The sequence below is a fragment of the Mustela nivalis genome, assembly GCF_964662115.1.
Source record: "Mustela nivalis genome assembly, chromosome: 3".
NCBI classification, from domain to species: domain Eukaryota; kingdom Metazoa; phylum Chordata; class Mammalia; order Carnivora; family Mustelidae; genus Mustela; species Mustela nivalis.
Window position 1 is genome coordinate 117328611 of NC_139022.1, and position 14134 is coordinate 117342744.

Consider the following 14134-nt stretch of genomic DNA (forward strand, 5'->3'; position numbering starts at 1 on the left):
GTTCCTCCATGTTAAAAAAAAAAAATATTGGGGAGGCACATATGTATTGGTGCAGCAAGAGATAAAAAGTATATTAAAAGGCAAGCTGGGGGGCGCCTGGGTGGCTCAGTGGGTTAAGCCACTGCCTTCGGCTCAGGTCATGATCTCAGGGTCCTGGGATCAAGTCCCGCATTGGGCTCTCTGCTCAGCAGGGAGCCTGCTTCTCTCTCTCTCTCTCTCTCTCTACCTGCCTCTCCATCTACTTGTGATCTCTCTCTGTCAAATAAATAAATAAAATCTTTAAAAATAAAAAAAAATAAAATAAATAAAAGGCAAGCTGGGGCGCCTGGGTGGCTCAGTGGGTTAAGCCACTGCCTTCAGCTCAGGTCATGATCTCAGGTCCTGGGATCGAGTCCCGCATCGGGCTCTCTGCTCAGCAGGGAGCCTGCTTCCTCCTCTCTCTCTCTGCCTGCCTCTCTGCCTACTTGTGATCTCTCTCTGTCAAATTTAAAAAAAAAAAAAATCTTAGAAAAAAAAAAAAGGGGCAAGCTGAACAACCCCACATGTAGGGGCACCAGGGTGGCTCAGTTGGATAAGCATCCATCTCTTGGTTTGGGCTCAGGTCATGGTCTCAGGGTCCTGAGATGGAGCCCTGTGTTCGGCTCCTCGTTCAAAGTGGAGTCTGCTTGCAATGCTCTCCCTCTTCTCCTTCCCCTGCTCTCTCCTTCTCTGTAAAACTTTGTAAATAAAATCTTAAAAGAAAACCCCACATGTAGAGCAAAATTTCATTTTTGCAAAACCAATGTATGGGGAAGACACATGGCATTATGTATGAATGTACACAGGCATTTACAGGTAAGTTTGGACAGACTTCAAAATGTCAACCCTGGTGATCTTTGGATGGTGAGAATAATGGCAATTTTAATTTTCTTCTACATACATTCCTAAACTTTTCATAATTAGGTCAACAAAAATTACCTATGTTCTGGTTTTTAGATGGGAAACAAAAAGAAATTAAGTATTATGGAAAACACAGACACACTTCATAAACTTAATGAAGACTAGAGCCCAGGTTTAGAACCATGGGTTCAGAAATGTTAACTACAGTACTGGAGATGATTTTCTGATTTCCTGAGTTCAAGCAAGTTGTAAAAAAGAAAAAAAAATAAATAAAACTTGTTTATTTCATTGCCTGCCAAGCTTGAGAAGGTCAGGCTTGATTGAGAAATAACACAAAGTGTAGCAAAAGCTACCACTGATAACTAGGCATTTTCCTTGTACTGCCTCATTGAAAGCCTTCTAATGGTCCTGCCATTCTCAAGTGCAAAAGCTGAGAGAGGTGACAGAAATTGTCAAAGTTCTCCCAGCTGCTATGTGGAAGATCTTGATTTGAAGAGGTCTCTCTGGGGGCACCTGGGTGGCTCAGACGTTAAGGGTCTGCCTTCAGCTCAGGCCATGATCCCAGGGAAGCCTGCTCCTCCCTCTCCCACTCCCCCTGCTTATATTTATTCCCTTTCTTGCTATCTGTCAAATAAATAAATAAAATCTTTAAAAAGAAGAAGAAGAGGTCTATCTGACCTGAAGGCCTTCAGGGAAAGTTAGAAAAAGGAGCTTTAGGCTTTAACCTTGCAAGTCTCTTAATGCCTCTGATTGCTTACATGACTATCCCACTGCTCTATTTAATTTGCAAGAACAATAAAAGGAGAACGAGCCTGGTGTTTTTAAGAAAATTGGAGTAAATATATGGAGAAGCAAGATTTACAGTGGGTACTATTCAAAAGGCTCAAGGTCAAAATGCTTGGTTGGGTAGTTACAGGGGAGGGGAGCAGTTTGAGAGTGTACCCATGTATGTGTGTATGAAGGGCCACAAGAGACACCACAGAATGGGATAAGAATGACATCTATGCACTTGAAGGGAGCTGGGCCATGATGAGGGAAGCTGGACAGTACCTGGGAAGAAAAGGAGCTGGTAGACTGACAAAGTGTAAAGGGGGATAGAGAGAAGGAGCAATAGGAAAGAGGAAGAACTAGGAGGAAAGGCAGTTACAAGTTATTCTGTAGTATTTTTTCCCTCCACCTTTTTTTCTCCCTTTAGTCTCTTCCTTGCTGATCTCAGTCATAATTCAGCCCTCAGTGCTCTTTTCTATCTGGATGATTACCAAATCTCTCCAGTCCTGACCTTCCTCGAGAGTTCCAGAGTCCCCTCCTCTGAGGTCCAAAATGAATGCAGCATCCCTTTTACGTCAAGCCTGCTCCAACCCTTGTACTTGCTCTCACTTAATCAAACATGTTCTCTCTCTTCTCTTCCTTCAACCATTCTTTCATCCAACAAACATTTACTGTGGCTCTATTATGTCCTACACACCGCCATTAACTTACCAAGTGGGCTCACTTCTACTTTGAAAATCTTGTCTGTCCATCTCATCTAAATTCTTACCTGAGATTTACTGAGAAATCCTTCATGCTTCAGCCATGGCTACACAGGACTCTAAGTTAATTGGTTTTGCATGCCCTCCATTTTGTAATGACCACCTAGTGCGAATAGCATTATACCTGAGACACAGAAGGGGCTCGCAGTGGAGACTTACGGACTGCAAACTAGTTGGGATTGGAGGAGAAGCTAGGAGATTTGGCTTGAAGGAGTATTTGCATACGAAGAAAGAAAGATGTCTTCCTTAAAGTCTTGGTTACAGATCTGTACAAATAACAGCAGCGTCAGAATTCTTTTATTTTTGGGGTGTGGCCATAGGAGGCTGGGAAGACCGCTTAAATCTGAGGTTGAGAGTCTTCTGATAGAGAGAAAGCCTGTCCACCTCCCATCCCTTGAAGACTCAATAGTCACTTGTTGAATCTATCACCTTCCATGAGAGGGACCACGGATGTTGTGTTCTCCTTTGTATCCCCAGCGCCTAGCACATGGAGCCCACATTAGGGGTTCAGTAAATATCTGTGGAGGATTCGAGAAAGGCAGGGACCATAGATATTTCATTCATCGTCTCAGGAAGAAGGACAAAGACTAAGGGGCTCGAGGTGAAACAGTGCAAGGTATTTCCCTCCCTATTCCTTTAGAGGTTGGTAAATGTTTGCTAATCGCCCTCTTGCACAGCTCCAAAATCGGGCCCCTGGCTCGGCTGCCAGGCCCTGGAGCCCGGCCACCATCTGGCTCAGGCTCAGGCCCGCGCTTCCCTCTCTCCCAGCCCAGGCTCCTGTTACCTCCCTGCACACATCTGTACTCACAACAGGCCCAACAATTACACGCTCCCGCGGCCCTGCCTCGAGATCCGGGACAGCCCCCAGGACCGCGTCCCCTCAGCTCCCCGCCCCCAACCCTGTGTCCGGGGGAGCCCGCGGCCCGGCCTGAGGCCGCCTCTTGCAGCGGGTTCCCGCACCCTCAGCCGCAGGCACGCCAGACGCCGTCCATGTGCTCGGCCGCCGTCGCCAGCCCCGGCCCGCTGCGGCTGGAGCGGGGAGCCCGGGAGGCCCGGCGGCCGCGGCCCTGGCCCGCCGCGCTGCTCCGGGCGGGAGAGGCCGGCGGGCGGGGAGGCGGGAAGCGGCTGCAGCTGTGAGGCACCAAGGGGCGGGAGGCGGGGGCGCAGGGGACAACGGGCCAAGCCGGGGTTGGGAGGCGGCACCCCCGCCGCGGTGGGGCTTGGCGAGCGGCGGCTCGCTCACTCACCACAGTCCGGCGGGGCAGCGCGCCGGGGGTCCGGGACAGGGCCCGGCGGAGCCTCCGTGCCCTGCCCGAGCGGGCCCCCCCGGAACTCTCGGAGCCGCTGTCGTCCGAGATCACGATGAAGTCCTCCATGGCTACGGGCCCTAGCCGAGGCAGCGCGCGGGCCGCTGGCGACCGGGGTGGCGGCGGCAGCGTCGGCGACTTCGGCTCCCGCTGCTGAGGCGGCGGCGGCAGCGGCAGCGGCGGCGGCGGCGACAACCGGAGCCATCACCCCGCCGGCCCCGCCCCTTCCCGCTCCGAGCCCCGCCCCCGCCGGCCGGCCCCGCCCCTCCTGAGCCTGCCCCCACTCCGTCCCCAACCCCCGCGGCAGGCGGCAGGCGGCTGGCGGCCGGGTCAGGGAGGCGGGCGCCGGTCTCGGCGGGGGCACTCGCCCTCCCTTCCCGGGGAGTAAAAAAAGAGAGAGAGAAAATCAAGTCGCAGCCAGCTTGGGCCAGTGTTGCGGGTGTGCCTGCGTGACGCTAAGGCTGCGAGGGCTTCCCCACTTGTTTCCAACCGACCCAAGTGTGAAGTGAGGTGTGAACAGGCCTCTGACTGAGCCCGCGTCCCAGGGGTGGGATTTGGCCTCCGGCAGACGGGGTGAGGAGACCCTGACTGACTGAGGGTAGATGGCCTGGCTTGTGGCCAGGTGGGGCACAGAGGCCCCACTTCCTTATGCACATGTGCAGTTGGTCTGTAGGATAAATTCCTAGAGTGGAATTAGAATTAGTGGGTCAAAGGTGATGTTTCTGCTGTTTGGATAAATGATGCCAAATTATTCCTAAGTTGTACCAATTGGCAGTTTCACCAACAATCTGTGTCACTCAGGAATTTACGCTGTGAGATCTAGACACTTGTACAGTTGGTAGCAGGGTCAGAAACTTGAAAAAAGGCACAAAGGGAAGCCATGAGGTGGCACACATCTGGAATAATAAGGTGTTAAGAATGAGCAAAGCTGGGACGCCTGGGTGGCTCAGTTGGTTAAGCAGCTGCCTTCGGCTCAGGTCATGAACCCGGCATCCTGGAATCGAGTCCCACATCGGGCTCCTTGCTTGGCGGGGAGCCTGCTTCTCCCTCTGCCTCTGCCTGCCATTCTGTCTGCCTGTGCTCGCTCTCTCCCTCTCTCTCTCTGACAAATAAATAAAATCTTAAAAAAAAAAAAAAAAAAAGAATGAGCAAAGCTATAAAGATAAAAAGAAGGATATACCCCATAGAGGGTGAAGTGGTAGGTAGTTGGCTAGTTGTAGGTTACCAAAATTAAAATCAAGATAGGATCTGTGTTACAAGAAATGTGGGGTATTGACAAAAATCCTGTGGCTCATGCACCAGCAACTTGATAATATGTGTTGACAGATCCAATGGGAAATTGTATTTACCTGAAGAGGGTTTGGTTCTCCAAGGAATGCTTGTCATATGCTACCTAAGCAGTGTCTAGGGCAGTGATTCTCAAACTTTAGAGAGCATCACAATCACGAAGGAGACTTGCTCAAACACCAATTGCTAGGCCTCACTCCAGAGTTTCTAAATCTGGGGTAGGAGGTATGAGGCTCTGAATTTGTGTTTCTGAAATTTCCCAGGTAACACTGATGTTGCTGTTCTGGGGACCATGCACTGAAAATCACAGCTTTGGTGGGTGAGGAGTCCACGGCCAATGGATTTCAAGTTCTGGTCAAATGACTGAAATCATCCCTTTTGTGAAGGGCTTCATTAAATTGTCTTCACCAAATGCCATTAGACATTTGGTTTATTTAACTCCCTGTTTCTTTTTTCTTCTTCAAAGTTTTATTTATTAGAAAGAGAGTGAGAGAGAGTATGAGAGGGGAGAGGGTCAGAGGGAGAAGACTACTCCCTGCAGAGCCCGAAGCCGGACACATCCTCGATCCTTGGACTCCGGGATCATGACCTGAGCAGAAGGCAGACACTTTACCGACTGAGCCACCCAGGTACCCTTAACTCCCTTTTTCTTGAAACACTGTCTTCACAAGGCTTCTGTGACTCTGCATCTCTCTTACCACTTCTTTTTAGTCTCCTTAGATGACTCCTGCTCCACTACTCACTCCTTAAATCTTGATGTTCCTCAGAGGTCTGACATAGGCCACCCGCACACACCTTGCCCTACGCAATGTCAGCTATTCTTGGGGCTTTAAATGATAATTTTCATGCCGATGACTCCCTAGGTTTATCTCAGGCCTGTTCTCAAAGCTCTAGATGAATATATCCAAATGTGTATCAAATCTCACAGGCAACTCAAGTTGACAACCAAACCCCTGTCCCCTCAAAAAAACCTGATTCTTCTTCTTTGTTCCCCATCTCATTGCATGATGGTACCACCAGCCCGCAAATGCTCAAGTGAGAAATCTGAGCATTATGCTTGACTTCTACTTCTTTCTCACCAACAAGTCCTGTCTCTTTTTATCTCCTAAATATTTTTTGCACCCCTTCACTTCTTTTGGCCTCTACTCTTAGGACTTTGGGCAAACTAAGAGATCAACTCTGGCCCAGTCTACTATAGCAGCCTCATATCTTGTCTTCCTGAATCTATTCTTGCTCTCTTTCATTCCTTTTTCCACATTCAGCCAAAGTGATTTTTTTAAAAGATTTTATTTATTTATTTGAGAGAGAGACAGTGAGAGAGAGCATGAGCGAGGAGAAGGTCAGAGGGAGAAGCAGACTCCCCATGGAGCTGGAAGCCTGATGCGGGACTTGATCCCAGGACTCCAGGATCATGACCTGAACTGAAGGCAGTCGTCCAACCAACTGAGCCACCCAGGCGCCCCAGCCAAAGTGATTTTTTTAAAAAGATTTTATTTATTTATTTGACAGAGAGAGATCATAAGTAGGCAGAGAGGCAGGCAGAGGGGGGCGAGAAGCAAGCTCCCTGCCGAGCAGAGAGCCCGATACAGGGCTCCATCGCAGGACCCTGGGATCATGACCGGAGCCAAAAGCAGAGGCTTTATCCACTGAGCCACCCAGGCGACCCAGCCAAAATGATCTTTAAGAGAGTATGTAATCAAACCGCCTTTAGTGGGTTCCTAATAACACTATGTCTAGCTGTAAGTCTTAGTTGGCTTAGGCTGCCATAACAAAATGACATGGTCTGGGTTAACTGAACAAGAGGAGCTTATTTTCTCACAGTTCTGGAGGCTGGGAAGTCCAAGATCAAGGTGCTGGCTGGTTTGGTTCCTCTCTCTTTGGATTGCAGATTTCTTGTTATATCCTCACATGGTCTTTCCTCAGTGGGTGCATACAGGGAGAAAGAGAGGGAAAAAGAGGGGAGGGAGGGAAGAAGGGATAGAGAAAGGGGGAGGGAGAGAAATCTCTTCTTTATAAAGCCACTAAACCCAGCATGAGGGCCCCATCTCCATGTCTAATCTAACCTTAATTATCTCTCAAAGATCCCATCTCCAAAAACCATCACATTGGGGGTTAGAGTTTTAGCATATGAATTTTAGGGGAACACAAACAATACTATAAACTTTTAAAAAGAAAGATTATATATATATATATATATATATATATTGTAAGTTATGTGTTATATTTATACATAGTAAATATATTATTTCACTGTAAGTAAATTTTACCTGAAAAAAAAGAGACATGGAAAAAATTTTGAACTCTACGATATATATGCTATAGTGAAGGGATGAAGTATACTGATGTCTGCAAGTTACTTTGAAATGCATCTAAAATAAGATAGGTGAATGTGTAGATGGTTAAATATGGATAAAGCAAATATAATAAAATGTTAACATTGTCAAATCTTCATGGTAGTTATATAGATGTTTATTTTAACTTTTATGTAAATTTGTATGTTTTTGTATTATGTTGAGAAAAAACTCTAAAGTTAAGAACGTGAGTTGTGATTTTCCCACAATTTAAAAACTTTTTCTAAAATGGTGAAAGAAGGGATATCTGGGCGGCTGTTTTGGTTAAGTGTCTGCCTTTGGCTCAGGTCGTGATCCAGGATTCTGGGATCAAGTGCCACGTCAGGCTCCCTGCACAGAGGGGAGCTTGCTTCTCCCTCTCCCTCTGTTGCTCCCCCTGCTTGTGTCCCCCCCCCTCTCTGTGTCAAATAAATAAATGAAATATTTTTTTTAAAAAAGGAGAGAGAAGATTATAGTGAACCCTCTGTGTCCATCATCCAGCTTCAAGAATGTACAATCTTATTCCACTTATATTCTCACCCATTCTCTCATCCCCACCTTCCTGAATTATTTTAAAGTAAATGCAAGACATCACACGGTTTATTCTAGAGACATTTCAGTTTCTAGCTTTAAAAGATAAGGAATCTTCATTTAACAATTTGTCGAGCACATATGCTGTACTCAAGGGATACAGTGGTGAACAAGGTAGACATGGTCTCTGATTTATGGTGATTATAGTTTATAAGGGAGACAAACAATAAACTAGTAAACTGATAATAAACTAGTAAACTAATAAAATATGACAATAACCGCTTTGAAATATCTTAACTTGTGAGATATAAATATGAACGATTTTATTGTTTCTCCAATAACCATTACCACTGTCCCTAGAAATCCTCTTGCTCTCTGACAGTGAATTCCCCTAAGAATATCCTACTCTGGGGGCACCTGGGTGGCTCAGTGGGTTAAGTGCCCAACTCCTGATTTTTAAAAATTTTTTTAAAGATTTTATTTATTTATTTATTTGACAGACAGAGATCACAAGTAGGCAGAGAAGCAGGCAGAGAGAGAGAGAGAGAGAGAGAAGGAAGCAGGCTCCCTGCTGAGCAGAGAGCCGGATGTGGGGCTTGATCTCAGAACCTTGGGATCACGTCCTGAGCTGAAGGCAGAGTCTAACCCACTGAGCCACCCAGGCGCCCCCCAACTCTTGAGTTTGACTTGGGTCATGATCTCCGGGTCATGGGCTCTAGCCCCACGTGGGGCTCTGCACTTAACTCAGCATCTGCTTGTCCCTCTCCCTCCCTTTCTGTCCCTCCCCTGTGGTCTCTCTAATAAATAAATAAATAAATAAAATCTTGAAAGAAAAAAAAAAAGAATATCCTACTTTGGTCCTTTATCTATGAAGTTACTTTCAGTAACCAATGCAGTCTCATTCTAAGTATTATGTCTTAGTCAGGCCCATTTAAAATCTTTAATCTCATATTTAATTCATAGCTCTTCCCATTCTCCTGGTGCCAGTGGACTGGAATTGTGGTTATAAGTGGATTAGTGGAGGGAGTGGTAATAGTTCCTTCTTCCTCCGTGGCTCTTGTTTTCTCCCAGGCAGGGATGAGGAGGAGGAGAGAGAGTGTTCTCTGCAAGACTGTCCAGAGTTGTTTGTTCTCTCTCTGCTGGTTGTTGCTACTTCAGTAGCAGTTCTCTCAGTGTGTCAGGAGGCCATATGCCAGCAGTCTTACTTGGACTGGGCACAGTTGCTCTCTGGAGCCTGCCTTGCGCACTTCCCAACATAGAAGTCGGTATCAACTTCTTTCTCCCAGACATCCCCTCCGGTCCCTGCCAGGGGTAATTTAATATATAGCCTTTTGTTTTGGGGGGGGGGTCCTTGTCTGGAAGGGCTTCTTGGGGAGTGCCAGCAAGAGCCTTAAGCCTCAGTGATCTTCTGAGCTCTCTAGTCGACTCACACATGGAGAATTTACATGCTTGATGACCCTATCTCAGCATCAACTAGCTCTTTTCTCTCTTCCTTCACACCCAACAGCAGGGGCTCATTCAAGTCAGTGGTTCAGCAACTTTCAGACAAGTTCTCAGCTTGGGGAACGGGAAGAGATAGTTTGCTGCACTTTCAAATTGTGGGAAGGGAATGGGAGGAACAAATTGAATGGCCCTATCTTCTTCGGCTAGGCAGAAGTAATGGGTGGTTGCCATCTGCCATAAGTAATATTCTTCCATGGATATTTGAACTAATTGGAAACAAATTTAAATTCTATTTCTGTTGCAGAATTTATGATAAGTGATTAATATTAGTAACTTTCAAGCATAACAACAGAGATAGGACTGGGGCACTTGGGTCACTCAGTCAGCTAATGCCTCCAATTCTTGATTTTGGCTCAGGTTAGGGGCATGATATCAAGCCCTGTATCAGGCTCTGTGCTGAGCATGAGGCTTGCTTACGATTCTCTCTCCCTCCCTCTGCCCCTCCCTCCCCAGTTTGAGCGCACATTCTCTCTCTCTTAAAAAAAAAAAAAAAGTGATAGGACTTTAGGGGTACAACAGTGTTCAGATTATATATACCTTTCTCATCAGCCATCCTGCCTGAAATTCAGGAAACACAGAGTCCCTGGTTGTGTAATAAGAGTATACTTGAAAAGTACCCTGACCTTATCTGACAACACAGATGGAAGCTCTGAAGCTGCTTTTCTTAATGAGTAGTGTTATTTGGTCATCCTGGATCTGTCTTGAAATATTCTGTTTACTCAAGGCTTCCAAAAGGATGGCGTCTTTTTCAAAAACTAGTATGTGTGTGTATTTTCCTCTTCTTTTTTTCTGGGTGATTTGTCTTATTTTATTTTTCCAGATTTATTGAGATACAGACATATATTTATTGAGATATTGACATATAACGTTGTATACGTTTAAGATGTGATATTTTGGGGTGCCTGGGTGGCTCAGTCGGTTAAGCGTCTGCCTTGGGCTCAGGTCAAGACCTCAGAGTGCTGGGAAGGAACCCTGCATCAGGATCCCTGCTCAGCAGGGAGTCTTCTTCTCCCTCTGCCTCTGCCCCTCCCCCCTGCTTATGCTCTCGCTCTCTCTCTCTCAAATAAATAAAATCTTTTTTAAAAAGATGTATAATGTAATATTTTGATATATACATATATTATGAAATGTTTGCCATAATAAGGTTAGTTAACACATCCTTTACCTTGCATAATTATCATTGTTGTTGTTATGGTGAGAACATTAAAGCTCTACTGTCATAGCAACTTCCGAGTACAAGAGAGTATTACTAACATTATCAACGCGCTGTACATTAAATGTCCAGAACTTACTCATCTTAAAACTGAAATTTTGTTCCAATTGATTAATAGCTCCCCATTTCCACCCCCGCCACCAAACCTAGCAACCACCACTCGCCTCTTTGTTTCTGTAAGTTTAATGTTTTAGATGCCACATATAAGTGAGATCATAGAGTACTTGTCTTTCTCTGAATTATTTTACCTAGCATAATGCTCTCAGGGTCCATCCATGTTACTGCAAATGGTAGGATTTCTTTCTTTTTTATGGCTGAATAGTATTGCGTGTGGGTTTCAAGGTGATACTTCTTCATAGACTTATTCCTCTTCACTCATGCATCAATCCCATGTACACTGAGAGGCTAGTGCAGTCATTTATCTACCCAAGAGTCACCCTGCCGAGCTCTGTCCCCGGCAGCCACACTCAGCATCCCAGCATCCAGCCACTGCAGCTTCGAACTATATCTTTGAGCATCTGTGTTTTCTCTCAATTTATTCGGTTAACTCGTACCAAGATGTGTCCTATGGTAATAATACAGCCTAAGAGAGGTTATTTTTTGGGTCTGGGAACACTCAAAAAATTCCATATAAATTAATGATAATTGCTTCTTTGCTTTATGCAACTTCACTTTACAAAAGGTTTCACAGGAGCACTCCAGTTTTGGGTGGCAGGAGAAACTTGTAGTCCTGAGTGCCCACTGGGTGCCAGGCACCTTGTTAGGGGCTGGGAATAAAACTGAGCAAGACAGGTGTGCCCTCTTTCTTAGAGAGCGTAGCAGCCCTAGTTTGTGAGTGCAGAAAACAAATCTCAATCCCTTACTTTCTTTTATTTAAAAACTTGAATATGAAAAAAATTTGTGAAAATGGAAGTCAAAACCATTTCACAACCATTACGATGGCTATTATTTTAAAAATACGGAAAACAAGTTTTGGCGAGGATGTGGAGAAATTGGAACCCTTGCTCATTGGTGGTAGGAATATAAAATGATGCAGCTGCTATGGCATACAGTTTGGCAGCTCCTCAAAAAGTTAGACATAGAATTATCATAAGATCCAACAGTTCCACTCCTGGATATTTACCCCAAAGCTTTAAAAGCAGGGAGACAAATACCTTTCCATGTATCTTCATTGCAACATTATTCATAATAGCCAAGAGGTGGAAATAACCTGTGTCCATCAGCAGTTGAAGGAATAAACAATTCTATTCAGCCTTAATGAAAGTTATGACACATGCTACTATATGGAGGAGACTTGAGGACATCACGCTGAATGAAACATGCCTGTCACAAAAGGACAATTATTGTGTGATTCTACTTATATGAGCTAATTGGAATAGACAAATTCATGGAAAGAGAAAATAGAATAAAATTATTGGGGGTATGGGAAGGGAGAATGGGTGCTATTTAATAGGCGCAGAGTTTCTGTTGGGAAGGTGAAAAAGTTCTGGAAATGGATAGTGGTGATGGTTGCAAGATATTGTAACTATATCCTAATACCATTGTATATTACACTTAAAAATGGTTTAAGGGGCACCTGGGTTCCTCAATCAGTTAAGCATCTGACTCAGAATCTCAGTTCAGGTCTTGATCTCAGGGTTGTGAGTTCAAGTCCCATATTGGGCTCCATGCTGGGCCTGAAGCCTACTTGAAAAAAAAAAGAAAGAAAGAAAAACTGCTTAGAGTAGTAAATTTTAATGTATATTTTACTACAATAAAAATATGTGAATATTTTCCTTTTATCAAAAAACTGAAACATTATGGATAATGTTAAAACCTCCTTTGACCACCACCTCCATCCTGATCCCAGTTCCCCCTCTTCGTTGGTTCTGTGTTTCCTTCTCTAGAGCTTTTCTATGTATTTGCTTGCATTCAGAAGTACTTAGAAAAAATGACATATATTTTTAGCTTTATCCAAAGTGCATGTCTGCTTTATCGTGGAGATTTGGAACCATCATTTGTAGTAAAAATGTTCTGAGCAGTAGGGCTTTCTGCCTTATTGGGGATTTTTTTTTTTTTTGATGGATGTACCTTTTTCCAAAGTTGTGATTTTCTTTCATTTTTCTTTTTTTCATTATGTTGCAGGGTCAGTGCCTGTGGACCTCTTTTGTTTACGCTACAGCTAGCCAGCTCAGATTTCTCCTGTGCCTTAGAGAACACTGTGTCCTTCCTGCTGGATTCCAGGTATAATCTCCCAGTTTTGGGTCACTCCTAGCTTTTCCACTGGACTGCTTTAGTAGGCAACCTCTCATTGTACATAACTTAAATAATTTTCTTATCCTTTCCGTTTACATTCCTGTTTCTAATTTGCTGAGATACCAAGTAAATGTCAAAATCTTCATAAAAATTTTGCTTTATCCTCTCTGTTCAAAGATGATACATCCTCATTTTGTGAAATTTAAAGCAATTTAGAATGCTTATAAAACAAAATGTGTAACTGCATCAGGCACTTGCATAACATCTTTCTAGACATCTCTGAATGGTGATTACTCACAGGTGCATGCAATTTTACAGAAACAGGATCATACTATGCATATTGTATTGGAATTGGCTTTCTTAGTTCAAAAAATATTTCCTTACAGTTTGCTGTGTCAGTGAATATAATCTACAATAGTATCCATTGGCTCATAATAATAGTTTTTTTTAAATAGTATGACATGTTTCTTCTTATTTAATAGAAAAGCACAAAGAAGCAAACAAAAAAGTGTATCACATTCTCTCAACCCTGATATTCTACATTGAACAGTTTGTAAAATTAAAAGAAACATATCTATGAGATTAGCAAATTCATGCTACAGAAAGTTACAAAATAAAAAGTGCATGTTGAAAGCCACCCTCCCTTTTCTAGTTCAGTCTTCCCAAGGCCAAATGCTTTTCTCAGTTTCTTGCAAATCCTTCAAAACATACAAAATTACTTACATATCTGTATTTCTTTTTCTTTTTTGTGTGTTTTAACACACACACACACACACAAAATCACAGTATTATATAGAGTTTTTTTACTTTGCTTTTTTCATTTGATCTATTTTGGGGATCATTTCTTAACTGTAAGGTAAATAGATCTTTTTTAATACCTGCATTTAAAAAAAGTCATTTTTAGGATACGCCACAATTTATTTAACCAATTCCTTGTAGTAGATATTTTTATTGTTTCCAGGGTTTTGCTTGTTTGTTTATTATGCAGTTTTGATTTTACTATTACCAGTAATGTTGCAAGAACATCTCTGTACTTACCTTAACAAGGCTTGCCAACATATCCACAGAGAAAATCTTAAGCACTGGGGAGTGGGTTAAAGGGTGTATGTGTTTTACGTGTGGGTAGAAATTGCCAAATCATCATCCAGAAATGTTGCACCAAATAACATTATGACAAGCGTTTGAGAGTGCTTGTTTCCTAAAATTCCACAAGCATTAGTTATCAAACTTTCTGGTTGTTGCCAATCAAATGAATTAAAATTGTTTTTTTGTTCTGATTTGCATTTATTATTATGAAGTTGAGATATTTTTTGTTATGCC

The 14134-nt window shown here is 43.8% G+C and overlaps 1 protein-coding gene and 1 long non-coding RNA gene across 3 annotated transcripts in view; one reads left to right on the forward strand and one right to left on the reverse strand.

The window, feature by feature from the left end:
• SIMC1 (SUMO interacting motifs containing 1) overlaps positions 1-3963 on the reverse strand; it is a 71168-nt gene extending 67205 nt beyond the window's left edge. The window contains exon 1 of one of the 2 annotated variants that reach the window (XM_082723190.1): positions 3656-3963. In XM_082723190.1, the coding sequence (XP_082579316.1) occupies positions 3656-3784 (129 nt within the window). In that variant the 5' untranslated portion in view covers positions 3785-3963. The remainder of the gene's footprint in view (positions 1-3655) is intronic. The other variant, XM_082723189.1, reaches the window with a different exon arrangement.
• A 65-nt stretch (positions 3964-4028) lies between these two features.
• The window catches only part of LOC309860757, a 41894-nt gene continuing 31788 nt past the window's right edge, over positions 4029-14134 (forward strand). The window contains exons 1-3 of the long non-coding RNA XR_014309605.1: positions 4029-4154; positions 5266-5631; positions 12704-12802. This is a non-coding gene — a long non-coding RNA (uncharacterized lncRNA). The remainder of the gene's footprint in view (positions 4155-5265; positions 5632-12703; positions 12803-14134) is intronic.